Genomic DNA, 27,369 nt, shown 5'->3' on the forward strand with positions numbered 1-27,369 from the left:
GCATTATAGAATATACTGTATGGAACTCATTTATTTCCAGCCCAGTTGAAATGGATCTTTGACGTCTATAGTCGTCAATGGCAGTGAAGTGAATGAGTTAAATATAAATACAGCATCACAATTTTGCTTTTTTTTTTAAAACGAGGTATTTCCTGAAAAAATTAAAAAATATACGGTATATATATATTACAAAAAGGTATAGTAGCCCTAATAGATGCCTGCTCTCTGTGCTGTTGAGTAAACAAACAGCACAAAATGAGGAAATGGAACATTAGTAACCTACTCATGGCGTGTTTGGTGAGATACGAGAAACCCGGGATAGCAGCGGGTTGGAAGTGACAAAAGCATCACTCAGGAGGAAATTATATGCACTATTCGAGTCATAAAGGGACAAAAACTAATTATAACACAATTTGTCCACCCCATACCCCACAAAAAGAAAAAAAGAAAACTCCCCCAAGAGGGCATGACTGCAATCAAGTTCGATGTTAAACGCATAAGTGATTGTTGCTCATTGTGTTAGCATACATACAAATATTATTCCGATCATCATCATGTGACTTGAGAAAATGTTACTTAAGCGTAGATGCTCCAATGCAGAGAGAGAGGGAGGGTGGGGTGGGGTGGGGGGCAAACCCCATAACCATAATGAAAGAATGAACGAACACACGATTGCAGCTTTGGCGGCTCTCAATCTAAAAAGTGGCAAAGAACACAGCGGAATGTCCCCGGGAATCGATGGCTATTCAAATGAGCCGTATTCTGGCTGCTCTTTGTTTGAGCTCAAACAACCGAAATTAGTACACACACGAAGTACAAAAAAAAAAAAAAATATGTGACTGCATTTGCTGTACATACTTTTCTAACATAAAATATTTACCACACAGAAGTGTACCAAATTGGATTCGTTTTTGTTTGTACCTTTATAGAGTGCGTCAATGTCAACACTGCAAACCCTGCGCACGTGTTCCCAATGCAAAGATTTGAACAGATTCAACTGAATCGATTTTTTGGGGGGGGGAATAAAGAAAAAGCTGTCAGACTACAAAAAAAATTCAAAAACTGCATGAATACAAAAGCCTATCCGCTCGACGTGAAGTCAGGATGACATCGGATACGACTTGAATCTCTTCTGAGAGTCCTCCACCTAATTAGGCAGATATTTGTCACCATGTTATACAAAAAAAAGTGTACAAAACAGCCCTGAATGCTCACCAAATGTACCGGTACATGTTAACCAGGACCAAAAACAATGACAAACTATATTTTATTGATCAGATTTTGGAAATAAAACAAGTGATAACTACTGCAATTCTGCCCCCCCCTTCCCCACCACGTTAGCTGCGACATGGCGAAGCACTTAAACAGTACGCAGTACCTGTGCATGATGAAGAATCCAGTATAAAAGACAAAAAAGAAAAAAAAAGCATATCCCTTTAAATGTCACAGACCTGCTTGTGTGCACTGATGTGGTCGGACACTTCAGTACAATGTTTAAAAAAAACAAAAAAAAAAACATTCCAGATGGATATTGCTCAAGTGAGGTTAGTCATCTATTCAGTGGCTATATAAAGTCTCCACGCCACTCTTCAAATGGCAAGTTTTCGTGACAATAAACCATTTTTAACTTTTGCCCACTAGTCATGTGACTTGTAATGTACAGACCCTCCCTCGCGCAAAAAAAAAAAAAAAAAAAAAAATCAGGAAAAACCTTCTAGAACAGCTGAACTTTATTTAGGGTTAGTCACTGGCATTTTAAATGCTGGTAGATTTGCGCCGACTCCCATTTTAACATGCGTTTGATTTTGATTGGTTAAATCTGAACATAGGCAGATTCCCCCTTTTTATGAGGGTGTGCACACTTGTGTAACCATGTAATTTATTACCTCCCCTCTCAAAAAGATGCGTTTTCTTTCTAAGGTGAGTGTGACAGAATTTACTGCAGGTCACTTTCGTAGTGGAAAGAGTTTTTAAATGACTTATTTTGAGCTCTTTTTTTTTTTTGAACAGGGGTGCGCAGACTTTTTACGGCCACTGTTCAATCACAGAGATTGAAATATGAAATGAGTACATGAGAGCAAGACATTACATCCAAATACGCCTTTCGCCGTCATGGATGCCACTGCAAAAAGATTATGGCTTTAGATCACTAAACTCTACATTCTGATGGAGTGACAGTTCACTCTTCCTCATTTTTCGGGTGTTTCAGAGAGCAGGGCTGCCATCAAAAGCTGTCCCCAGAAAGTCTTTTCTTTTAGAAAAATCATCAACGGTGGAGTGAAGCGTGCCCAGAGTCCCCCCCCCCCCCTCCCCCCCGACTGATCATCAGTGGCTTGAGCCAAAGTTTCCACCAAGGAGTGCAGTTTAGTTCCATCCATTAGGATGATTACCATTTGGCGCGGTTCGGTAGACCTTGAGCTGAAGGATGACATCATGAGTGCCAGCTGCCAAACAAAAAGGAGGAAGGACGCAATGTAAAAAAAGCGACATCACATGATAGCGACGGCTATTCGTTCTTCATCGCGCGTGACTTTTGTCTTTGTTGCTGTTGAGCAAGTCGAGGTATGTGATCGACTAAAAAAAAAAAAAAAAAGTAGAAAATAAATAATTTAGGAGGAGTTTGTGTACATAAAGTCGACATTTTTGGGGAGAATAAATAATATATTTTTGTATTGTTGATGATGATGATGATAAAATTGTATATCAACAAATGGAAGTGTGTCAGGGACCAACCATGAGTTACCGCAGCCTCAGAAAAGTTGCCAAAACGTGGGCTGGTATAAATTAACAACAACAACAAAAAAACTAATAATTCATAATTACATTTTCTGAAACTGAAGTCATATCATTTTGTAATTTCAGATGAAAGAAAAATCGTAATTTGAGGGCAGAAAAAAAAAATCTGAATTTTACAAGAAAGGAATTGTAATTAAAAAAATAGAGACTAAAAGTAATTTACTTGGAAAAGAATGTCATTTATGGTCCCATAAACTCACATTTGTGGGAAAACGACAATTAAATGAAAATAAATTAATCATTTTAGGTAAAAAGAAATTCAAATTCTTGGGGTGAAGTGCAGATAAGTGGAAAGAAAGATTTTTTTTTTTTACCAAGATGAAGATCATTTTGAGAGATTTTTGGGGTCATTTTTGTGAGGGAGAAATAAAGACTCATTTGAGAGTCGTATGTGAATCAAGTTATTAGTTCATGAGGAGAAAAATAGAGATTTTTTTTTCATTACAAGTTGGAATCTAACAGACGAGTTATTCACAACTCTTTTTTTTCCCCAATGAAGCAAAACAAAATATCGACTTGGAAAAAAAGTCAAGATTTTTATCGATTGGTTGTTTTGAGTCCGTGTTTGCAAAGCTTAGTAGAACCTTTTGCGGTCCATACTTCTCACGCTAATTCTTACCTCACTTAATAAGCATTGGGGTACAGTGGCTCTCGAGGCTCAAAAGGATTCAACTACGATTCAGCTACCGGCTAGCGGGAGTGCAACGTCTACATACGCGTGTACTCAACTAAAGATAAGATAAGATAAGATATCCTTTATTCGTAAGTGCGCTGCTTGGTGGAAACAATGATTAATATTAGCGATCAGATGTTGAAGGTAGCCCTTGCTGCATTGAGGAGAGGGTTCACTGGGGTGGTGGTGGTGGTGGGGGTCAATGTAAGGGGGGGAAAAATACCCAAGAAGGACGGGACGATGGGCTACGCTGTTCAATACATGTCTCTGTAGATCTCCTGCAGAAGCGGGTGCAGCGACGTATCCTCCGTCTTCTTGATTTCTTGCACCAGCTGCGCGTGCTCGGTGACCAGCTGCCGCAAGTCGGCCAGCTTCTGTAGAAGCTTGGGGAAGAGGAAGGCGTCGTCCGGGTGGTTGGCCAGCAGGTGGAGCCGGAGCACTTGCACGATGCTCTCCTGCATACGCTCGATGTGGCTCACGTTCACCAGACCGGGCCGGTCTGCGTGGGGGAAGAAGCGTTAGAGCAGGACTGAAACGTGTGTTTTAGAGAACATGTTAGATGACATGTCCTGGGGGAAAAAAAAATGGATTGGGTCACGTCCTCTACAAAGTCAATTTCAAGGTCAAATTATATGTCAAAAGGTCAAGTGATTAAAATAGTCCTCAATCTTCTCAATGATTGCAGATTTTGAATCCCTTGTTGAATTCCCTTTTAAAACAATTCATGTTTTTGTGAAGATTCAAAGGAAGGCGGCTAAGCCTACCCCCCCCCCCCCCCCCCCCGAAGTAAAATTCGGCGCGCCTGCTCAGATTGACCTATAATTTGAGATTTAGTGTTGTGCCATCACTTTCAACAAGTACAGCAAGTTTGATTTAAACCAAAATCCGCAAGGTTAAAATCAGTTTTTTTGGGGGGGGGGGGGCACGGAATGACCCTAATATGGGAAAACCAAATGATGACAATCGTCTTGACTAAGGTGACAATGAGGCTTAAAATCTGCAAATAAGTCATTTTAGGAGAAAATAGTTGACATTTTGGGGGGGAAAGCAAGAGTAATTTTTGGAGAAAAAAATCCGTACGCTTTTCGGAGGAAAAAAAGTCCACATTTTATGAGAATCAAGTCTTAATTTCTGGACCAAAAAAATGATTTTTGAAAAAAACAGTCACAATTAAAACTGAAAGAGGCTGTAATTTCTTTGGGAAGAAAAATGTTATCAAGAGAACAAAGTCGACAATGGTTGTAATTTTTTTCGGTGGAAAAAAAAAATTTTAGGAGGGGGGAAAAAAAAGTAATGCCTTGTGGATTAAGAAAAAAAGTTGTCATTTTACAATGAAAGTCTCATTCTTGTTGTGAGGCTTTTTTTCCAGGTCCCATTCAAGCTGAAGGCTATGATATAATGTTGTTGTTTTTTTTCCCTCCGTCTCTCCGTTTACCTCCGCAGCAGATGATGGTGGCCACAAAGAGCGCCAGGTCGCTGTCATCCAGCTCCAGGGTGTTAAACTTGGTGGCAAACTGGAACTTGGGCTCCATCATGTCGCTGAAGGGCCGCCGCAGGCTCTTGAGGAACTCGCGCGTGATGAAGCCCGAACCGTACGCCACCAGCAACCCGTCCTTGTTCATGCACGAGGCCAGCATGGCGAAGAGGGCCTCATAGACGCCGTACTTCAGCAGAGTCACTTGATCGTTGAGGTCCAGGCAAGAGAAGCCCGGGACCGACTTGGCGAATTCCGTCAGCTCGGTCACCGTTTCCACCGAGGTGCACTGGCAGCAGTGGAAGAGGCGCACTTCGGCCTCGCGGTCCATCAGGACCCCCGCCGAGCCCACCATCTTGGCCACCAGGGTCTGCTCCGCCAGCTGCAGCGTGTCCATGTCGTGGATGACCAAAGGCTGCCCCCCCCCCCCCAAGGAGCACAAACACACATCGGCAATCGCGTCAGGGTGAGAAGCTCAGACGGGGGGATTTCACTCATGCATGTTGTTATTTTATGACACTTCTTGTCATTTCCTGTGAACAACCCGGTGAAACGTATCATCGGCAAAAAATGAGAGACCACTACTCTAACTGAAATGGAATATAATCAAATAATATCCATCCATTTTCTGATCCGCATTATCCTCACAAGGGTCGCGGGTGGTCCTGGGGTCTATCCCAGGGAGGAAACCGGAGTACCCGTAGAAAACCCACGCATGCCCGGGGAGAACATGCAAACTCCACACATGCAGGTCAGAGTTGGAATTGAACCCGGTATCTCTTTACTCTGAGGTTGACGCGCTCACCACTGGACCGACGGGCCGCCATAAAATAATGTAAAGATTAAAATAATTATTAAAATATTTGGCAAAAAGAAAACAACTATCATTGCCAAATAAACCACCCAATTATAAATCCTCAAAATTTCATTGCAGCCATACAATTGTAATTTTATTGTATTTTTTTTGTCTTGATTTTTACACAGATAACGTTTTCATTGTACGTAGAAAAAAGTTCATTGTGCGATAAAGTCACAATTTTACAAACAAAATTTTTTTTAAAAATCTATTTTTATCCATTTTAGACATGAACCATTTGTTAAGTGCTGCACAATGTTCACATTATAACGTGACGGCGAGAGGAGCCGTCACGTCGATCACGCGTCGTGGACATTGACAGTCGAAAAGGCGTTTTGAGTGACACCCTTTTATTGTGGATCATGTCGAGTTTGCAGTTATCTTCGGGAAAACAACTCTGTGACGATAGAATGTCGAGTATGCAACATAAATCATGCTTACCAATGTGACCCCCCCCCCCCCTCCCCACACACACACACATACATTTAACATATATGGTTTTGTTTTGTTTTTTGCACGATTCTTGATTTCATTCGATTTATTCGATGGTCTCAGTTAGGTTCACACTGAAGGTGTCGGGGTTCATTTTGGCAAAATGCCGACTGATCGTTCCGAGTTCATTTGGACGAAGACGAATGCGGGAGAAAACGTTTCGGGAGGTTTGGGTCATGGTTTTTTAAGAGTGCAGGGACGGAGATAAAAATAATAGCCTGCTTCTATTTGTGGCGTCTTTGGCATCTCCTCACGCTTGAGTTGCTGCACATCATCTGTGTCGCGACGGGCTGCCAGCGATTGAGACACAAATTCTCAGTGCAAAGTTGAAAATGTGCTAAGAAGTGAAATCACTCCAGTCGGGGTGGGTGGGGGGCGATACATTTTAAGTGTCAACAAGAGGTGGCGACCTCTGAGGACATCACCCGATGGTCTAGTTCAAATAAATAAATGGAGAACGGCCCTACCGGGGTGCTGGTCTTCCCCGTGAGGATGGTGCGAGCCTTGGCCTTGTTCATGTTGAAGTTTTTGAGGTAGGCCTCGTAAATTTGCCGAGCTAGCGTCTTCTGGTCGGCCATCTGGGGGTCCTCCACCTCGCGCTCCCCCGTCACCATCTCGGCCTTCAGTTTCAGCTTCTCCGACTGCGGCATCCGGCCAAAGCGGATGGCTGCGTGGAAAGCAACGTAGACACTCGCTCAATTAGCAACCTTCATTCTGCTCCTCGCCATAGCCAAGGACCGACCTTCGGTCCGCGAGCCGGTCCTGTTTTTTTAAGGATAGAGTATATGGATGCGAGTTTTTTTTTGGGGGGGGGGGGGGGGGGGGGAATACTCTTTCTGCATACGTTTCTACTGCATGTGCTGAAATATGTCTTTTAAAAAATGTATAATTACCGCAACATCAATGCTAGTTTCATTAGCCAGTTAGCGGGCTTATGCAAGACAAGTAAATGTTAAATACACGATTGTCCGGTTTTTTTTGGGTTTAGCATGAAGCTAGCGGACTTTTGTAAGACTAGCTGTTAGCATGACGCTTGCAGACTTTTGTAAGACTAGTTAAGTGCTTAAAGTACTTTGGTTAAAATACATTTAAATGTGTAATTGTCTTTGTTTTGTGGGTTAGCAACTTTTGGAAGATTACTTGGTTAGCATGAAGCGAGCGGACTTTTGTAAGACGAGTTAAGTGCTTAAGGTGCTTCGGTTAAATACAGTAAATAATAATAACAGTGTAATTGTCTTTGTTTTGTGTTGAGCTTTCAAGTAAATATATAAATATGTAGGTATACTCATGCAGCATCGGTGAGAGTCCAAGTTAGCTCTCGTATCCATTGCAGGTGGAAAAACGAAGGTCCAAAATTAGCGCAGAATCTGTCCCGTCGTCTATCATGAGACTGCAAAGACCTCATATCAAAGGATCCCATTGCACCCACGCCCCAAAACTCCCCTCCGGCGCCCTTTTGTTACATTGAAGCCCTGAAACTCAAGAACTCAAGGAAGTGAGCGACGCGCAAAACTGTTAGCTATAGCCTAAAGAAATCAACCATAAATCAATGAAGTCCAGGGAAAGCTCACCACAAGTGACGTTGTGGAATGTAGGCGCAAAGTGTGACCTTATGGAACGTGCTGACCGCTCGCATGCCAACGTCATCTTCTAAATGTGTTTCTAATCCGGATGTTGACCTTGAACATGGGTCTGCATACTTGTGTGCGTCTGTGTGTCTGTGTGTGTACGCAGTGTCAGCAGCAATACAATAAACACCGCATCCATCGCAATAAGTCAAATCCACAAAATAGAAATACACAACTGAAATACTCACAAGGCTTTTTTTTTTACAGCATTTATGGCACTTCTAATTCATTCATTTCATATAAACATGAAATGAATGAACATCATCCCATCATCATGCAATCAACAAATCTTTGCTTCTTGCAAATTTCGTGATGAACAACAGTGTGAGAGACGGATTAAAATACTGTAAACTACTGATTCAACTACCGTTACTCCTGTGAAAGGTAAAAAAGTACAAACTGAAATGAAAACGCACAAGTGGAACAGAATTTTGTTTTGACAACTTGGCTCAATGGATTAAAAAAAATGCTCACAACATCATTTCCTTCATTTATTAACTTTCATAGTGCTCATATTAAGAAAAAAAAAAGCTAGCTAAAGCTGCCGCAGGCTTTTGGCAAAACACAGCTGACCTACAGCTTCGCTAATGTCGACTTCCACAAAAATGCCGTCCCCGTTTCTTCCGTTTAAATCCCCGAGATCCAGCGTAGGTCTCCAAAATTGTATTCGTTTGCGTTAATGGCCTATTTGATACAGTACAGAAAAACGCAGTACTGAGGTGCCTCAACTTGTACTCTTAAGGGCATGAGTCCCAATTAGACACCTGGCACCAGTTGTCTAACAGTCGCGGTCTGGTTTTAAGTGTGCGCATGCTCGAGTGCGTGAGTGTTTACAAAGCAGGGAGCGGCTCTGCCTGTTGTTTGGACTCACCGTTGTGGGACATGCCCACCGACAGGCACTTCTGGAAGCGGCAGTATTGGCACTTGTTGCGGTTCTTCTTTTGGATCTTGCAGCGGCGTTGGCACTTGTCGTACTCGAGCTTGAGACGGATGGTCCGCCGAAAAAAACCCTGAAGGAGGTACAAAAAAACAACAGAAAACACTTGTGCGACTTTACATGACAGTTTCTCTTCACCAGCATTCCAGAAACGACTTCTCCCCTGCACACGTGTTCATGGAAGCATGAAATCAAACGTGTTTGTTGCCAAGGCTGCATCGTGTTTAGACGTGCAAAGTTCAAAATTAAAATGATCAAAGTTTCAGAGTTACACAGGTAGCTGTGCGTGGACCACTCATAAATTTAACACCACTTTTTCCTCATGTGACGAATGAATGTCGAGAGGCATGGGGGTATAATGCTCGTTTTGTGGGGGTGTCGCCAACATTCCACTTTTTTGTATAAAACCTTTTGGCTTCAGCTTTTTCTTCCAGTTTTCGCCATACTACATGAGCACAGAATGCTTTTGAAGCTTTTTATATACTTGCGACGGACTACACAAGTGATGTGTTCGGCTGCCGAGAGCGTTTGGCTTGACAACTTCCAGACGCTTCCGTGAACTAATTGGAATTCTGCTCCCGACAACTGTATGAGGTAGTCACCGGCTTCATGACCCCTCCGCCTCACTTCCACCACCACGGCTTTGCGAGCAAACCCCCCCCCCCCCCCTTGACCACTTCATCCAGATTTACAGTTTGTCACAGCATTCCTCAAGACATAAAATGATGAAACAGCCACTAAGGGATGCATATTTGGAAAAAAAATAAAGCTGCACCCACTTGTTTTTTTTTTTTTTTTTTTTTTATGTGGACACTGTGTGGTGGATGGAATGAGATGGTTTCCAAATCTGAACAAAATTTAAAGTTGACCGGCATGCAGCCGTTGTGGACCATGCTTTGTGCAATGTGCTTTGAAAAAGTATGTTTCCTTAAAAAAAAAAAAAAAGGATACATGTAGATGTGGCCTTTGCCCTCCAGTTCCACCAAAAAAAGTCTTGAGTTGCTGTCAAGCTACACGGTAAACCATTAACTCAAAGTCGATTGTGTCATGAGACCAATGCATCAAATCCATGGACCTGGGATGACCTTCACTCTCTAGGATCGTGCTTGACTCTAATAACGTTCTAACCGTGAAAAAGAAATGGCATGAAAAAAAAAAGATCAAAACAGGAATGTTAATGTTCTGTTTTTAGACAGTACAATATATAGGGAGGGATTTTTAATGTTTTTTTTTGTTTGGGTCTGCGGCGGATAAATTATACTTCCATTCATTTCAATAGTGAAAGAAGATTTGAGATAAGAAGCGAATTCAACCAGTACTTCAAGGGACAACTGATTTAAAAAAAAAAAAGGTTTTAACTAATAAAGTGTTTGCAGGTTAGAAAGGTGAATGTAAGTAGAGGAGAGTCTGTGTACTGTAAAATCCTATTAAAAAAAATCTTTCATATCCAGCCGCTAACAATGAATCGAGATACAGCAGGAAACTGTAAGGGAAGAAAAGGATCCTTAAGCAAAAGTTCCGTTGGGTCACCGAAGAGACCATTGCCAACATGAAACCCAAGCAGAGAAGCTATCGTTTGTTTGAATAATTGAAGTGCGCGGTCGTCGTCGTCTTCTCACCTTGCAGCCCTCGCAGGCATGGACGCCGTAGTGGTAGCCCGAGGCGCGGTCGGCGCAAACTCGACACTCCAAGGTGAGCGATGACGAGGACGACGAAGGGGAAGGCGAGAAGTCCTCCTGGCTCGCCGTCACCCCGTACGCCACCGACGACGACGGGCTGGACGCTGGCGTCAGGGCATCTGGCAAACATGAGAGTGTTCCATGTGATCACAGAGGCAACGACAGACGTTTTTAATATTTTTGCCTACGCACGCCACAACACTGGATTTGAAAAACAGTGGGATGAAACTAGGGTTAAGATTCAATGAAAAATATGCCCCAATTTATTATTTTGGCACATTTACACTTTTGCCCCCCCCTGCCCCACCATTGCTGTTGACTTGACTCTTTCGTGATCACTGTCACACATTTGAGTCAATCTGGAAAAAAAAAAAAAAGAGCACTCAGTGAAGACCGCAACATTAGCTTCTTGGGCTAACCGCAGACTAGCTAGGTGGCGTACTAGCTCTTACAAGCAAAAGCTAGGAGTGTTTTTTTGTGTATTCTTTTCAAGTTGTACATTATCGTGGTTGATTTGATGAGTTGATTGAAGATTTGTTTTTTTATGAATGGTGTCATACTAATTTGGATGAAGACGTAAACTCAAATATTAGCTTCCTGCACCAGCTAGCTGCCACGAGCCCTATAACCACGAGGTAGAGTGTTTTATGTATTACGTTTTTAAATGGTTTGATTTCAGATCAGTTCCGCCAGTTTTAAGGGTTTATCACTGGAGGTATTTTGACTCCTGCCGGCAACAGGAGGTTATTTTCCCTTCACGTGATTGCCACCAGTTTGCCTGTTCCGTCATGTGGACGGATCCAGGTACCGAAATAGTCCGGTAGTCTGTCACTAAGCAGGTCCGCATGATTTGAGAGAGGCCCGTACAGCGGCCAAAAAAGTCCTGCCTGGTCCACGTTTAGCATCATGGCACTAAAATCAATGTTTTTTGTTTTTTTTCCCATGATCAAATGTTTCCTGTCCACCACCGTTTTGACAACACGCCCACTTTCTCCCTTGCTCACACGTTCCATTGTCTCCCTAAAAAAAAAAAAAAAAAACAATAATAAAATAACAAAACAATGAAACGATTGCCTTTGTTGAACTTTTTGCGGCGTCTTCGCTTGTTGCATAATTTGGCGCGAGCGTACATTTTGTCAGCTGTCCACCTCATCCTCTATTCAGGAGGGAACAGAAGCCCAGTGGATGTTTCCCGAGAGGTGCTTAGGGGCGGCTGTGGAATGCGGTGGCGACGGCATTCCTAGTTGCAGAGAAGAACGAGGGAACGCATGGAAATGGAAGTCCACAATAAATGAAAAGGAAATGGCTTGAAAACAGTCAAAATGAAGGATTAACACGCCGAGTCATCATCAGCCTTCCTTGTTAGGGTTGGAGCAAATTAGGGATTAAGGGACTGCCGCTTAAAAACAATTGCCTAGAGATTACACTGAGCTGCTGAGGAAACAACTTTGAAATTTGAGTGTGGGAGTACACACCACGTTCATGGCGTGTTCGCTCTTAACGGATTGTGTGCGTTGTTGTTGTTGTTGTTTTTCACCCTGGCAAATTTGAAAGAGCGCCTCACGTGCAAAATGAAGTTTGAAGTCATGGAAGTGGAAGGGTTAGAGCGGGGGTCGGCAACCCGCGGCTCAAGAGCCGCATGCGTATAAGAAATAAAGAGTGGATGGACTATGAATACATTCCTCACCAAAGACGGTGGAGCCGTCTGAGCCGTTACTGGACGAGTGGTACTCGGGGGCGTCGTAGGAGCTGAGCGTACCGCTGTCGATGGACTGCGAGATGCCGTGGAGCTCCTCCATGCCGGCAATGAAGTCGTCATCGGCGCACAGCGGGCTGCCCAGCATGGAGTCCTCCAGGGGCGAAGGCGGACGGTAGTGACTCTCAACGTCGACCATGGCCGCGTCGTGAGGGAGGGAGAGGCGCGGGGTCGGCCCGCGAACTCACTCCTCAGGCTGGAAGAGACCAAGGACAAAAACAGTCAACATTCCGTCATGCACTTTACAAGGAGCAAAGTGGATGAAATTTAAAGTGTATTTATGACATTTTTACGAGCGAAAGGGCTGTCGACAAATACCGATTATCGGGCCTAATTTGTTTGTTTTCGAGCCAAAACACAATATCATCCTCCATATAAAAGCTCTTAGTGATTCGGGAGTCTCGATATGATTTAAGACGTGTTTGTCAGTTTATTGTACAAAAAAAAAAAGTTCAAGGACTTAAAAGATGCGCGTCTGTTGTTGGAGTGAAATATCAGAATGATGCATAGATCATATTGAAACTCTGCGAACAATTGCCGGTACTTTAAAATCTAAAAGTGATTCACAAAAAAACTTTTGGAAATTGCAACTAAAGATTGAATCATAATGAACTGTTTGTGATGTTTATCTTTGGTTTTGTTTTTATGTACATTCGTAAACCATGAGCTTGGGCAAAAATGTTGCTTCCAAGAGTCAAACTCATTTTTGTCGCGGGCCACTTTGGAGTTATGTCTTCCCTTTGAGGGCCGTTACAATAGTGAAACCGAATAAATGTTTAATCATCACATCATATTCTTGTACAAAAAAAAAATACTAATTTTGAAATCAGTCAACCATATTTTTGTTTTCCGTTTCAATTATTGTTCGAGTGAATGTGAACGCCCTAAAACTATTGCAAAACCTCAACGTCATTTATTACACATGACAATTTGACATTTTGGTTCAGATTTCAGCAACGATCATGGAAGTTGACACACAATCGATTTGCTTTCGCGGGCCACATAAAATGATGTGGTGGGCCGGACCTGGCCCCCGGGCCTCAAGTTTGATAGCTGTGTTCTAAGAGGAAAAACAAACCTGGCCAGGCACAAATGAGCTTTTGCTTCCGCCTATGCCATTCTTCAATCTGTATGATGTTGAGCAAGCATTGTGGATGATATTTTCTGGTATGACGGGACTGCTAGTTAATTACAGTGGAGAAGAAGGTCAAAGGATTGGTAGCATCCCACATGTTTGTTTCCGATGCGCTTCAGTTTTTGCTACCCTTAAAAGTACATGTGACGCCCCCCCAAGAACTGCGCTTTTGCTTACAGTAGCGAGAACAGACGCAGCTCAGGAGTTAGTTAACGAGACATGAAGGAGGAAAAATCTAGGTCACTTGGCCGGCTGTGGGGCTGCGCCGGGAGAAGGGAAACCGGGGGTTTGTGGGCTTGGACACGAGCAGAGGCAATTTTTCGATGCGCTCCTTCTACCTGGTAGTCAAAACGTGAGACCTCTGCATGTTAACTAGGTCAATCTTCAGTAAGCCCCTTTCATCAGGTCCTGTTAAGTCCATCAAAGAAGGGGGAAAATAAGAGGGATCGCGGGGGGGGGGGGGGGGGGGCATCAGAGCTGGTGTGGGGGTGGCTACGAAGCGGTCGGATTGGCAGCTGCCGCACGTTCTCGTAGGCAGCTTGAAATTTTTGCACACTGCTTGCCTTGAGTTTGACCTCAACTTGTCTTTGCCACCGCTGCAAAGGACTAATAATAATAATAATAATAATAATAATAATACATTTTATTTGTGGCCGCCTTTCTAGAAACTCAAGGACACCTTACAACAAGCAGTTAAAATCACGAGTACAATGTTAAAAACAACATCAAATAAGATAAGAAAAATACAAAAATAAATAAATAAAATAATGGCTTTATGGTCTGTATGGACTGTCATGCTTGAAGCGCACATTCGCTCAGAGCTACCCATTCCTCTTCAAAAAGAAAGCCTCTATTTGTGAGATATTTACCAGCACCGGGCTATAATAGCTTAGCTAGCTAGCTGTACACATTATTAATCCCCAATGGGGAAATTCAAGGTGTCCAGTAGCAAAAAACAACATTCCTACGCTATGCCCAATGTAAATAATTAAAACAAACAAAGCATGTACCCTAATTCGGGTTCCCGCTGATCTGGAGCCTATGCCAGCTGACTGACATCCTGGACTGGTTGGCAGCCGATTATGTAAGCATTCACTCTCACAGTCACACCAATGGCCAATTTCTAGTTTCCAATCAGTCATGTTACAATATACTCCAATTAACTATACATGCTTATTATATTACCCATTACCCCCCCTCACCCCTCCCTCAAGCGGCTCATCACAATGTAGACTGCGGGGTGTTATGTCAACAGACACCCAGTGCAAACATGGTGTTCTATTTAAATAACATACATACTTTTCTTAGCTTATGACCTCATTGCAATGAGCTGGCTTTCTATGTCACCGGCATTCAGAGCAAGAATGTACAGCGCACATTCTTAATACACCCGCCTTGAAAAGTTTATTTGGCTATGGGGTAATATCTCGCGATGACCCTAGAATGCAATATAATCTTTCCAAGGGAAAATAATATGACCTTCTTTACATCTTTGAATGCACATGTTCAACTGTTTTAATGTTTCAGTCCTTTTTACGCAATTTGTGGTTTGGGTCTCCAACAAGCAAAACGGCAAACTTTCACAAAGGCAAATTGATTCGAGCAATCCACTTCATGAGAAGAAAACGACACCCGCCGTTGAGAGAGATAAGTGGCCATCGGGATTACCGGTATAGAGTCATAAGAGTGAAAGTGCACGAGAGAGACTGGAAGAGTCACAGAAAGGCATAGAAGCAGACATGCTTGGAAATGTATTTTTATGTGCTCAATTTTGCATGTTGAATACACAGTCCTCAATATGCTACCCACATGAAAAATGATTCAACAAAACCGATTCACCAGTCGCGTGGCCGAGTATTCAGTTAGCCTTTAGCGTCAGTAAGAGCTTGGCTTGAAAAAACAATGCCGCGCACAAACCAACATCTGACATTGCCGAACTTGCATCCAGCATCAAATCAATTTGGGCGGCCCGCCAAGACACATCATGTGTGTTTAATTCATTTCTTGCAAAAAAAATCTGTATGAAAAAGACTAATTGTCTTCACTTTTAATCACGTTGATGATGAAAGCATATATATTGAAAAAATTGTGTGTGTGTGTGTATATTATATATATATAATTCCCTGTCATTTTCCCTGACTTCTGATTTTGTGAATATGTAATAATGCATTGGTGCGATTATACATTTCCGCCCTCTGAGGGAAACCACAAAAACAAACCCTCGGCCCCTGAACAAGGTGAATACTCATCAAATTATCAGCATCATTATAACAAAAATTTTAACCGAGGAGTGACGAAGGAAATCGAAACCCAATCACCTTACCTTGCCCTTCCGAAAACGTTCACTCGAGAGTCCCCTGCCAAAAGGTGACATCCCTCTTGTCTTTCCCCAAGAGCTCCTGTGACACGGTTAATGTTTAATCCTCCGTTCCTGTGGAGTGAGTGCTGACCGGCCCGCGAGGAGCGCAGGGGTCACAGCGGTGGTCTCCGAGTACGACGATGGGCCGATGTGGGCTGACACCGCGTTGCGTCGCCTGACGATTTGTTTAAGGGTCTCACACCTCACTCATTTCGGACCACCGTGGCGGCAGTGTAAACACCGAAGCGGCCCTTTATCACGCGGCGCTGATACGCCGGGCCGGCTTCTTCTTGTCGTCATGGCGACGGCGCAAAGGGCAAAGGCGTCGGGGGTGCGATTGACATTGGACTTTAGAGGGCCGTTAAGTCAGATGGGAGGCGCGATAGCCAATGGCTAAAACATTGTTTTATGAGTTTATCATTTGAGCAAGGGTCAGTGGCGGAGCACAATGACAAGGGAGAATTTTCGGGTCAGACCGTCTGAATCTGACAATCCATCCATTTTCACGCGGCATCATATGATAGAAATACCCGGTTACTATGCAACGGCGTGGGGTCATTTTGGGGGAATTTTTGATCATTTACTTTGTAAATGTTCCAAAGTGACACCTTGGCATCAATTGCTTTTGAGATTTCTGCCCAAAAAGTCCAAATTCAGAACTGGTATGCAATCACAATAACATAAAATGTCTCCTTTGCGATACGCATTTCGGCTTTTGATCGAGTTGAAACGTGTGACTTAACAGCGCTGCTATTCAGTGCAAAACAGTACCTCGACTTATGAACGTCTCTTCATACGAAATGTTCAAGTTAGAAATGCCTCAACAGAAAAGTATTGCCTCTTGTTACGAAATAAATTTCAAGATACAAAATGTAAAGATGGGCGTCCCTGTAGTCCAGTGGTTAGCACGTCGGCTTCACAGTGCAGAGGTACCGGGTTCGATTCCAGCTCCGGCCTCCCTGTGTGGAGTTTGCATGTTCTCCCCGGGCCTGCGTGGGTTTTCTCCGGGTGCTCCGGTTTCCTCCCACATTCCAAAAACATGCGTGGCAGGCTGATTGAACACTCTAAATTGTCCCTAGGTGTGAGTGCGAGTTTGGATGGTTGTTCGTTTCTGCGTGCCCTGCGATTGGCTAGCAACCGATTCAGGGTGTCCCCCGCCTACTGCCCGGAGACGGCTGGGATGGGCTCCAGCACCCCCCGCAACCCTAGTGAGGATCAAGCGGTACGGAAGATGAATGAATGAAAATGTAAAGATAGTATGGGCCGCTAGCAGCAGCTCAGAGTTGTCCTGAACGCGACATACTTAAAGCTGCTCTGCCATTGGCTACTACCGAGCATCATCCTGGCATCCCATTGGCTATGAGGGACTCTCGACTGGTTGCGTCTATGCATGTAGATAGATATATATGTTTCTATGGAGGGTCCTTGTCTTTTGGCCCTCGAGCAATGAGGCGTTCCAATAGTTTTACGTCAATGTGAATCACCCAGAAAAAAATGTCACCAGTCGGGCGATCGCTCACTATGCTGATGTTTGTCTTGGACATTTTCGAAGGATTGTTAAAAGCCGACAAAAGCAAACATCCTTGGATCAATTATTTACAAAACGCCAGGCAAAAACCACTTCTGAGAGAGAAAATGAACTAAAGAAGGCAAGAAATGACGACGACGCAGATAAATAACCATCATTGTAATTTTTTACTCTTTGTTGTTTTTTTTGCACAATAATTTGATTGTAATATGTATTTGTTGCATATTTTGACCCATTTTTATGCTTCATAAAACATTTATGTCTAAATTTTGGGCGGGGCGTGGAACGGATTAGGGCATTTATATGGAAAACGCGTCTCTGCGTACAAAATTTCCAAGTTAAGACATTTCTTCCAGAACATTAATTTCCTCAGTAGAGGTAAGACTGTAATTGAGAAGCCTGACTCAGCATTCAGTACAAAGCACCATAGAGAGCCTTGTTTCCACAAATAGCTAAAAATCCCTTAGACTCCATTGCCAACGAGGCAGGACTGGCTTTTAATGAGTCGTGTTACTCAAGATCTTACGTCTCGACACAGAAAAGCGAGGTTACATAAAGCCCGGCGGACTCTGACCTCTGCATTGACAGCGTGGTCATTGCCGGTACAAGAAAGAAACCCGTTGAAAACGCTCAGGCTAACAAAAGACAGAGGCCCAGTGGAGCGCGCGAAATGTGTCGGGGTATCACATTATCTTGAAACATCTACAATGACCTGCTGTTTATGGCACACTTTGTGGTTCACTGAGTCCATACTTTTGAAGCCACACGCCCCCTTCAATGGCCCGACAAAGTATACACGAGGCAACTCAATGTGCTTCACGCTACCAAAAGCACAGCACCTAAAAGAATTTACAACCGGCTACAGACATTCGAAGCAAAGCAGCGACAACAAAGCGAGCTTAGTAAGAATGATTTTTTTGTGAAAACGTGAAAAGAAAAATTAGACACATTGACAAACTAAAGATTTTAAAGGCACTGAAAGGAAACAAAAAGTTGATTTCTAAAGTGACTGACAGTGAAAATGATTTTAATACTTAAAATTTTGACTTAAATCTACAGTAAAGGGGAAAAAAAACGTTTAGCTGACACCACTTCGGTTGAGAGCTTATTTCACGTGTGTCCAGCATAACACCGAAATGCCACTTCACCATGTTTACTTTAAACCAGTGGTTCCCATCCGCGGCTTACATGACTTCCGTTTTATTTATTTTGAAATCTGAAAGAAGTTTTATTTTGGAAATTTAAAAAAAAAAAAAAACATTCTCCGTTACATCCATCTACAGCAGGGGTGTCCAAACTTTTTGCCAAGGGGGCCAGATTTTATGTGGTAAAATGTCGGGGGGCCAACCTTGGCTGACATTCTTTACATTGAACAACAATATTGTTCAACAAATTTTAGTAAGCCAGTCTGTTTCACATTTCCATTTTTATTTTAATTTCAACAATCTTAAGAATTTCTTTTGGTTCATTTGAAACAGGAATTTGAAATATGACATATCAGTCAATATAAACACGGAGTGATGTCTTGTTAACTCGTGAGTGATGCCCTCTAGTGTCTAAATGCTATTACTCATTTAGTGAATGCTATTACTCATTTAGCCACTAGAGGGAAGCAGTACTCTATAAAACATCACTCGCCAGTCTACGAGACCTCAGTCAATGCAACACGTGTTCCATTGCGCCCAACCTGCGGGCCAGACGGCACTGATTTTATGACGGGGGCCGAGGGCCGGATGAAATTCGACCGCGGGCCGGATTTGGCCCGCGGGCCGGACTTTGGACACGCCTGATCTACAGTATGTCACTCTTGACGCAGATCAAGGTGCGCTTCCCGGTCATGTGATAGGTTACCGCTAAAATGACACCAAGGATCTAGTAAAATAAGTAAAAAAAACAAACATCTTTGCAAGGGGAACAGGCCCAGCAAGGAGACAAAAGAGGAGGCGACGACTTCCAAGAAAAAGAAGCCCACATTTAATAGAGTATCAGGAGTCCTACTTCAAATAGGGATTTATCTCAACGGGAGATTCCTACGCATCAAGCCCACTCTTCGTAATATCCGGCGATGGTGACTCATATTTTTCATGCACTTTGTATTAGCTGTTATCTTATTTTGAAGGCACGTTTAACCATTATAGCGCGCAGAAAGTGTTGTGGCCAGATACGACGTTCCTCGTGTCATGATTCGTGTTTATTATCTTTTTACGAAAATACCAGTTTTCATGCAGATTACATCCGGTTATTCATTCATTCATCTTCCGAACCGCTTGATCCTCACAAGGGTCGCGGGGGGTGCTGGAGCCTATCCCAGCTGTCTCCGGGCAGTTGGCGGGGGACATCCTGAATCGATTGCCAGCCAATCGCAGGGCACACAGAAACGAACAACCATTTGCGCTCACACTCACACCTAGGGACAATTTAGAGTGTTCAATCAGCCTGCCATGCATGTTTTTGGAATGTGGTAGGAAACCCGGAGCACCCGGAGAAAACCCACAGGCCCGGGGAGAACATGCAAACTCCACACAGGGAGGCCGGAGCTGGAATCGAACCCGGTACCTCTGCACTGTGAAGCCGACGTGCTAATCACTGTACTACCGGGCCGCCATATCCGATTATTTTGTTGTATTTATCCGCCATACCTTAAAAAGCAAGTCCTTGAAAATATTGTCTGACATTAAATCGGTCCATTGGGGAAAAAAGGTTGGGGAGCGCCGCTTTAAACTCTGGGCTAATGTTCGCCGTTGTCGCATAATTCTCACGTCTTCTCGAGTTAACAATTATCTTCCAAAATATATAAAGTATTTGGAAAATGTCTGAATTCAGTCAGGCACCGACTCCTTTAGTGTCACATTTGCAAATATATAAAGCACAAAGGGTCGCTTATTCAATTGGCTAAACATATTTGCGACATGCAGATATACGGCAAGCAGCACGAGCCAGTTGCATGTAGCAACACAGTTTGAGACGATTGCGCAATGCACATTCAGAGATGAGGCTCTGCCTCACCTGCCTCCCCTGACTGCACGTCCCTGGTTCAAGAAGACCCGATGTAGACTCTCCGCCAAAGAATTGTGCACTGGAGAGACCACAAGGGTTCACAACAAACAGCGGAGAAGATAAGAGGGTAAAAATAGGAACAGGGGTTTCTATTTAAGTCGCAGATTAAAGCTGCTGTGTTTGGTCAAATAGAGATGACACAGCCTATTGGTAAGATTGACCCACAGTCCATAGGGGGGCTTAGGTCATGCAATCGCCATCTTCCCAACTGGCCAGTTTTGTCCTCCCACTTGCCAGCTGTGAAAACTGGCAGTCACTTGTGACACTGACCTTGAGCAACACGTCCATTCCGCGCCAAGACGCTTCATTTCCAGAGCCCCCATGCTTGTTGTGAAACATCTCTCCGGTTCATCCAGACCGTAAATCAGACAAAACTGCCGCGCGGCATGACGCATGCGCCACGCAACGTCGCTCGGTGCTCCCGGTGAGCAATCGAGAGCCGAGGGAGTGAAATTATAGTCACTAGATCAGCGGAGGGTTTTTACTCTCCCAAAAGCTCCATATGATAGTATTCACTTTACTCACTGAACTGAAGTACTGTACTGCTTTTTCTGCATCGCTTAAAACAGTCACGGCACAGGTGTCAAACTCAAGGTCCAGGGGCTAGATCCAGCCCGCCACATCATTTTATGTTGGCCCCCCTCCAAAAGAAAATCATGTGTGTCAACTTGCATGATCCTTGCGAAAAAAAAATGTACCGAAATGTCATGTGTAATAAATGACGGTGAGATTTTGCAATAATTGTGTTACCCTTACAAGTAATAAATAATGCGATAACGCGATTAAACCTTTTTGTGGTTTCAATGTCATAACGGCCTGCCGAAGGAAGACGTAACTCAAAAGTGTCTGGCAACAAAAATGAGTTTGACACCCCTGACTTACAGTATGCCTCAATGACATCATATCATCACAATCCAATGGAAACCGCTCACCAAAATTGTCCCTCAAAAATCCCTGGGATCATGACCTTATGAAGTATGCAAGCTCTGGTCTTGTCGCCATACGAATCCATCAGGAAAAAAAAAGTGTTTCTTGTCATATAAAAAAATAAATAAAATAATTAAAAAAAAGAGATGGCTGTGTATCTCCCCAAAAAGTATTTTTGATGCTCATTTAAAAAATGCCTTCACTTTTTAATCAAGCAAACCAGGTTTTTGGGATGATTTTCAATTTTCATTTGTAAATTTTACCTACAAATTTTTGTGCAGTACGGATTTTACCATACGTTGGAATTTATAGCTATGACGTTTCCGAAAAAAAAAAAATCCACCTGTTACTGAACCAAACCCTTAATACATTAATGTTACCAAATACGTCACTATATTAAGTATTATATTGTTATTATTATATCATTACCATGAAAACCTGATGTGCCTGACTGGAGAGTTGTCAAACCTTTGTCACAGGTCAAATTACAATTAGGTTTTTCATTTTTTGTCAGTTGTTATAATTTTTTTTAAAAAGTGGAATAGTGGGTCCTTGGAAGAGTAATATTCCAAAAAAATGGCCCAAAAGTCCAAAATATTCCAAAACTATGTAAATGTGAAAAGATGTCATTTGTGTTCCCTTCCCTCATCCTTTCATATATTCATTCATTCATCTTCCTAACCGCTTGATCCTCACTAGGGTCGCGGGGGGCGCTGGAGCCTATCCCAGCCGTCTTCGGGCAGTAGGCGGGGGACACCCTGAATCGGTTGCCAGCCAATCGCAGGGCACACAGAGACGAACAACCATTCGCACTCACACTCACACCTAGGGACAATTTAGAGTGTTCAATCAGCCTGCCATGCATATTTTTGGAATGTGGGAGGAAACCGGAGCACCCGGAGAAAACCCACGCAGGCCCGGGGAGAACATGCAAACTCCACACAGGGAGGCCGGAGCTGGAATCGTCATGGTTGTAAATATCACTACAACATGAATACACTACATTTCGTTCTGACAAGAAATCACTGACATCAAACCCCACACATTGGGGCGGAGCCAAGATTCAAACTCGCAACCTCTCGGCTGTGAGACATACAAACATAGCACTTACGTCCCCGGAGCTGCCAAAGCAACTCAACTGTGATGCCGGAATGAATTTGGAATGCATGGATGGAAACAAACAAAATCACACTACTGTCGAAACGCAATGCACCTTTACCTTCTCCCCCCATTACGAGCCAAAAATAGCATCAACGTGACCACCACAATGAACACATCAAGGCTGCGGCGCCAAATGTTTCTGTGTAACGTTGGCGCCAGCTGTTGTGTGCCAAGGTTCAGGAGCCTCCATGCTGTGGCAGCAGAGGACTACGCTGGCAGCAGACGGCAGTGGCGCAATCTCTCACAAAGAGCCGTCACAATCTGAGCCAGGGCCATCCGACGGGACGCGGAAGGACGTTTCTATTTGCTATGACAGCTGCGTGCGTCTCCGGTTACATTTTCCAGTGTGACGCCGGAGTGCCGAGCGGCTTCGTTTTGCCTCTGCGCGTCACGGTGAGACGTCGAGTTCGGCCTTGCCAGCTGTTTTTGTGCCGCAGCTCCGTTGAGCAAGAAAAGCAATATTTTGGGCGAAACGGCAAACGGCAAACACAAAAACACAACTCACCACGATCATGAATGTAGTTGCTGCAATTAACGGGAGCCCTGTGCTTGTTTTCCTCAACAAGCGGGTTCCAGCTTGGGGAAATGAACGTCAACTTGGTGGAGGCATTTGATTTTCAAATTTGCAACTGGTTTCAGACTCTCATGACCCCCCCAAAAAGTTAATTTTTAAAATTGGGGTTTGGCACTGGCGACATGACAACACCAATTTTTGTATCATTTGCACTTCCTTTTAAAACGCTTGGGTAGAAAGCAGGCAAGGCCGTGCAGCTTCCATTTTGCAACGCTTTGATGCCTTTATGAGACACATGATCACATCATAAAACCAACAAAACCACAGAGAAGCTGCGCCAGCTGATATCTGGTTTTGTCTCGTTATGCTGTGTAAACACAACGGGCCCAAATAGCTGTCATCCACCAGCGGTGGCTTGCCCTGCTTGAACCTTTGCATGCTCATGGGAATGACACCGGCCACTGCGCTCTGCGTACATTGCATCAGAGGCGAAATGTCAGGCTATTGGAACAAACAAGCAACACTCTCATTATATGGATAAAGAAGACGTTCATATCCATCTTGTCCATTATCCGAGCCGCTTATCCTCACACTCAGAAGTGCTCACTTTTTGTGAGAACTGCGACCGGGAAGCCTGACAAGTCACATGTTTAGCCGTTGCTCCTACGGCTAGCGCAAGCCGACAAGAGATACAAACCACCATATTAATAAAAGTGACTGATCAGGTTTTTCAACCCTATAAAAATACAGCATGAATAGTTATTAAAACAATAGCAATATTGACTCCCCCCAAGGAGTATAATAGCACACGTCAGCTATGCTAGTTAGCGTGCATCCATGCCATGGAAATAAAGAGTTCAGAACTAATACACATTGAGCATCCAGTGACCCTTGGGTGTTCATTCGCAAAGACAATCTCCTTCGAGAGCTGCTTACAGTAAGTCTGGCTGGAGGGCCTCAATCCCATTCGCCGTCCCACAAGGACTTTGGCGTAAGGAAGGCTCAGAGGGGGCAGCATGAAGGGCAAAAGCTTGTTGATAGAGGTCACAGGTTGCGCAACAAAGAACAGACGTGCGCCGAGGAGTAGGGCATAACATGTTGTATACAAAACGCTCAAAAGGTGAAACGTTGAAGAGGCTCTTCGTAGACATACAAATAACAGCCAGTAGTGTTTAAAAGAAAAGCTCTTTTCAACACATCTTATGTCCGAAGCACCCCCCCCCCCCCCCCACTAGTCTAAACACGGCATGCTGATTAAAAAAGTTAGACAGTAAAACCCCTACATTCGTTTCCACTGGGGGGCGGCGGGGGGCATTTTGCACATCACATTTCCTCAGGGCTCAGATAACAGCCAATCGCAGCTCCCCTTCAGAAAACAGGTGACTAAATTGTCCGCAGAAGCCAATGGTTAGCAACCAAGTCAGCCTCGAACGACTCAACCGCGAGCTAAAAGCACTCCAGAAAACATACTGTATACATCGACACTTTAAATACTCATTTATAGTTCATAACTGACAAGATTCTGGTAGCTAGCTAGCGGCTAGCAGAGTGTGTTAGATTGGTCAATATCCTGGTTGAGAGTCCAATCGAGACTGTTGGAATGCAACCAACACAGGAAAGTAAAACTAGAAACCTTCCAAAATACAGGTAACAACTGCTAACAGAGATAAAAAAAACAACATTTTTCTACCACTTTTGGACCATTCATACACTGGATAACTTCCCATCAAAGGTTGGAAGTTGTAGGCTCGAAAGCCCTGTTATGTAACCAAATGTCACAAAACAATGCTGTTTTTTTTTTAAACGAACATTTCAAGTGACACATATCCAACATGTTTGTGTTTACGCTCGAAATAAACTGCACAAGCATCACACCAGGCAGTATCAGTATGGGAATGAACAATAAAAAAAAAAATCAAATAACTAATATAATGTATTCTGGAAAATGCTCAATTATGATCTGAAGACCCCGAAAACAAAAAAGCAACACTGGTCCTGCTCCAACACAAAGACCTGTCCCAATGCAAACATCTTTTACGACTGGTCGTGCTAAGTGCAGGCATGTGCAACTACTGTGTATAGTTTTTGCTAATAGGCCTCTTCACTCACCTCAATTCGAAACATCTGAAGTGTTTCCGTCATGGAGCAAGAACCTGATTGTCCAGTTTCACCACATGACTTAAACATTTTATATATATATATAAATTAACTGCCTCTCATTTTGTTTTTCCAACCATGTGAATGCTCATTTTGGGGGCAGACACCAATTATACATCTCCGGTTCCAAAGTAGCCCACAAAGTTGTTTTCCCCTTGGCTTTGATATGAAGAATTGAGTACACATCTTCAATAGATCAACCACAATTGTTCTTTGAATGTGATTATGGTGGTCCTAGAAGGACAACATAAATAGATGCGCCAATCTTTTCCTTAACTTGAATAATAGGTGCTTAGTTTGCAAAATAGGCACTGTTTCTATATTTTTTTCCCCAACACAGTGTTGTTGTGCACATTTTCTGTACGATAGGAATGGCTTTCCACGAGCAGGGGCTGTCATTGTGTTGGTTTACATCACTGAGCAGTCTGCAGTCGATCTGCGCATGCATCAACAAAAAAAACAACAATTAAAAAAAACTGCAATTAGTTGAAGTGTGCCTGCAATTCCTAAAGCTGTAATAAGCACCAAGCACATAAGTGCATGTTCGAACACCGCACCTGATCAATCAGGTGCATGACAAAACAACATTCCCAGAGTGTGCGTGGGTGTGTGCACGGCTCACGTTCAAAAAGTGTCCAAAAGAAGACGTCTTACCTGAAAGGAGGAAACGCCAACCGGAACCAGCATGTCGCCGGGGTGTCTGTGGACGAGAAGCGGCTCAATAAGGGTGACAGAGCCGCAGGGAGATAGCAGCAGAGCCCGCCTACACCCTCCTTGTTTCCCCCTGCCGACTGCCTGCTGTCAAAAAAAGGGGACCAGCACATCCGTAAAAAAAGCCAGAGACGTCCGCCGAGGCTCCCGCCCGCCGGAGGTGACGACAGCATTGGCGCTGCGCCCAAAGCCTGCCCTACTTCCGCATCTGAGAGCGACACACCTACACTTTCAGCCAATGGGAAGTTTTAATTCAACAATGTACGGCCCCTTTAAAAAAATAACAAGTGGGAGGGAAGGCGGGGGGAGACTGAGATGCCCCGCTCTTATACTTTCAAAAGGAGTGTTGTCCTCACATTACCCTATCTACAAGGAATACAATGCAGGAAATGATACAAAATAAATATAGATCCCTTGTATTACTTAGACAACACAGAAGGACAAAAAGTAATTAAAACAACAACAATCACTGACACTCTGTAAAGCAGGCATGTCCAGCTCCGGGCTTGGGGGGGGGGGGGGGGGGCGCCGCACTTTCCTGCCTGTTTTCTAGCTCTCCCAGCTACAACACACCTGATTCAGATGATCAGCTCATCGGCCAGCTCTGAAGCAGCATTAGAATGATCCTGAAGATTTGATTCAGGTGTGTTGCTCCTTGGAGAGCTGGACAGCAGCCCTAAAGGACCGACTTTGGACACCCCTGCTGTAAAGCGATAGAGAAAAAAAATCATATTGCTGACATGCTTTGAGTAAAAAATTAGAAGCAGGAAAAAAAATCTTCAGTGATACATATCATGAAGTTGAAGGATGAACGGGTGAATTGAATTCCATCCATCCATTTTCCGAGCCGCTATATCTTCACAAAAGTCACAGGGGGTGCTGGAGCCGATCCCAGCCATCTTCGGGCAGTAGGCGGAGGACACCATAAACCGGTTGCCAGCCAATCGCAGGGCACAAAGAGACGAACATCCATCCTAGCTCACAATCACACCTCGGGACAATTTAGAGCGTCCAATCACCCTGCCATTCATGTTTTTGGAATGTGGGAAGAAACCGGAGTACCCTGAGAAAAGCCATGCAGGCACGGGTAGAACATGCAAACTCCACACAGCGCGGTCGGAGCTGGAATCGAACCTGGTACCTCTGCACTGTGAGGTCGACGTGCTAACCACTCCCCACCAGGCCGCCTGCACTCGTGATTTGCTCATTTCAAATAATTAATTGAAACAAAAGTTTACAGCAATGGTGGGTACACCACAACAAAATATTTCAACGTCATATGCCCTTTGAGCATCAATTACAGCTTGATGATGACATCTCACGAACATTCAAAAGTCAACTTCTTGTCTCCATGACAGGGACACCGGTCAGCAACGGCCATTCCGGTATGATGCGACCTCCATGAGCAGCAGCATCGTCGTCCAGGAAGGTGAAATTAGACCCGTGTTGGTTCATGTTGGGGCACAACCACTGGATTAACAATGTCATTCAGGTAGGATGGGCTTGTCACCCCTAAAATTCTCTGGGGG

General features: G+C 43.8%; 1 protein-coding gene across 1 annotated transcript; it reads right to left on the reverse strand.

The window, feature by feature from the left end:
- Window positions 1–1,248: 1,248 nt before the first annotated feature.
- On the reverse strand, window positions 1,249–25,972 carry pparab (peroxisome proliferator-activated receptor alpha b). The gene is made up of 7 exons (XM_052060778.1): window positions 25,784–25,972; window positions 12,223–12,487; window positions 10,476–10,654; window positions 8,791–8,929; window positions 6,759–6,958; window positions 4,905–5,358; window positions 1,249–3,968 (listed from the first exon to the last, which is right to left on the reverse strand). The coding sequence occupies exons 2-7, from the start codon at window positions 12,428–12,430 to the stop codon at window positions 3,724–3,726; spliced, it is 1,425 nt and encodes a 474-aa protein (XP_051916738.1). The 5' UTR covers window positions 12,431–12,487; window positions 25,784–25,972; the 3' UTR covers window positions 1,249–3,723.
- Between the last annotated feature and the right edge of the window lie 1,397 nt (window positions 25,973–27,369).

The sequence above is a fragment of the Hippocampus zosterae genome, chromosome 3 (assembly GCF_025434085.1).
Source record: "Hippocampus zosterae strain Florida chromosome 3, ASM2543408v3, whole genome shotgun sequence".
NCBI lineage: Eukaryota > Metazoa > Chordata > Actinopteri > Syngnathiformes > Syngnathidae > Hippocampus > Hippocampus zosterae.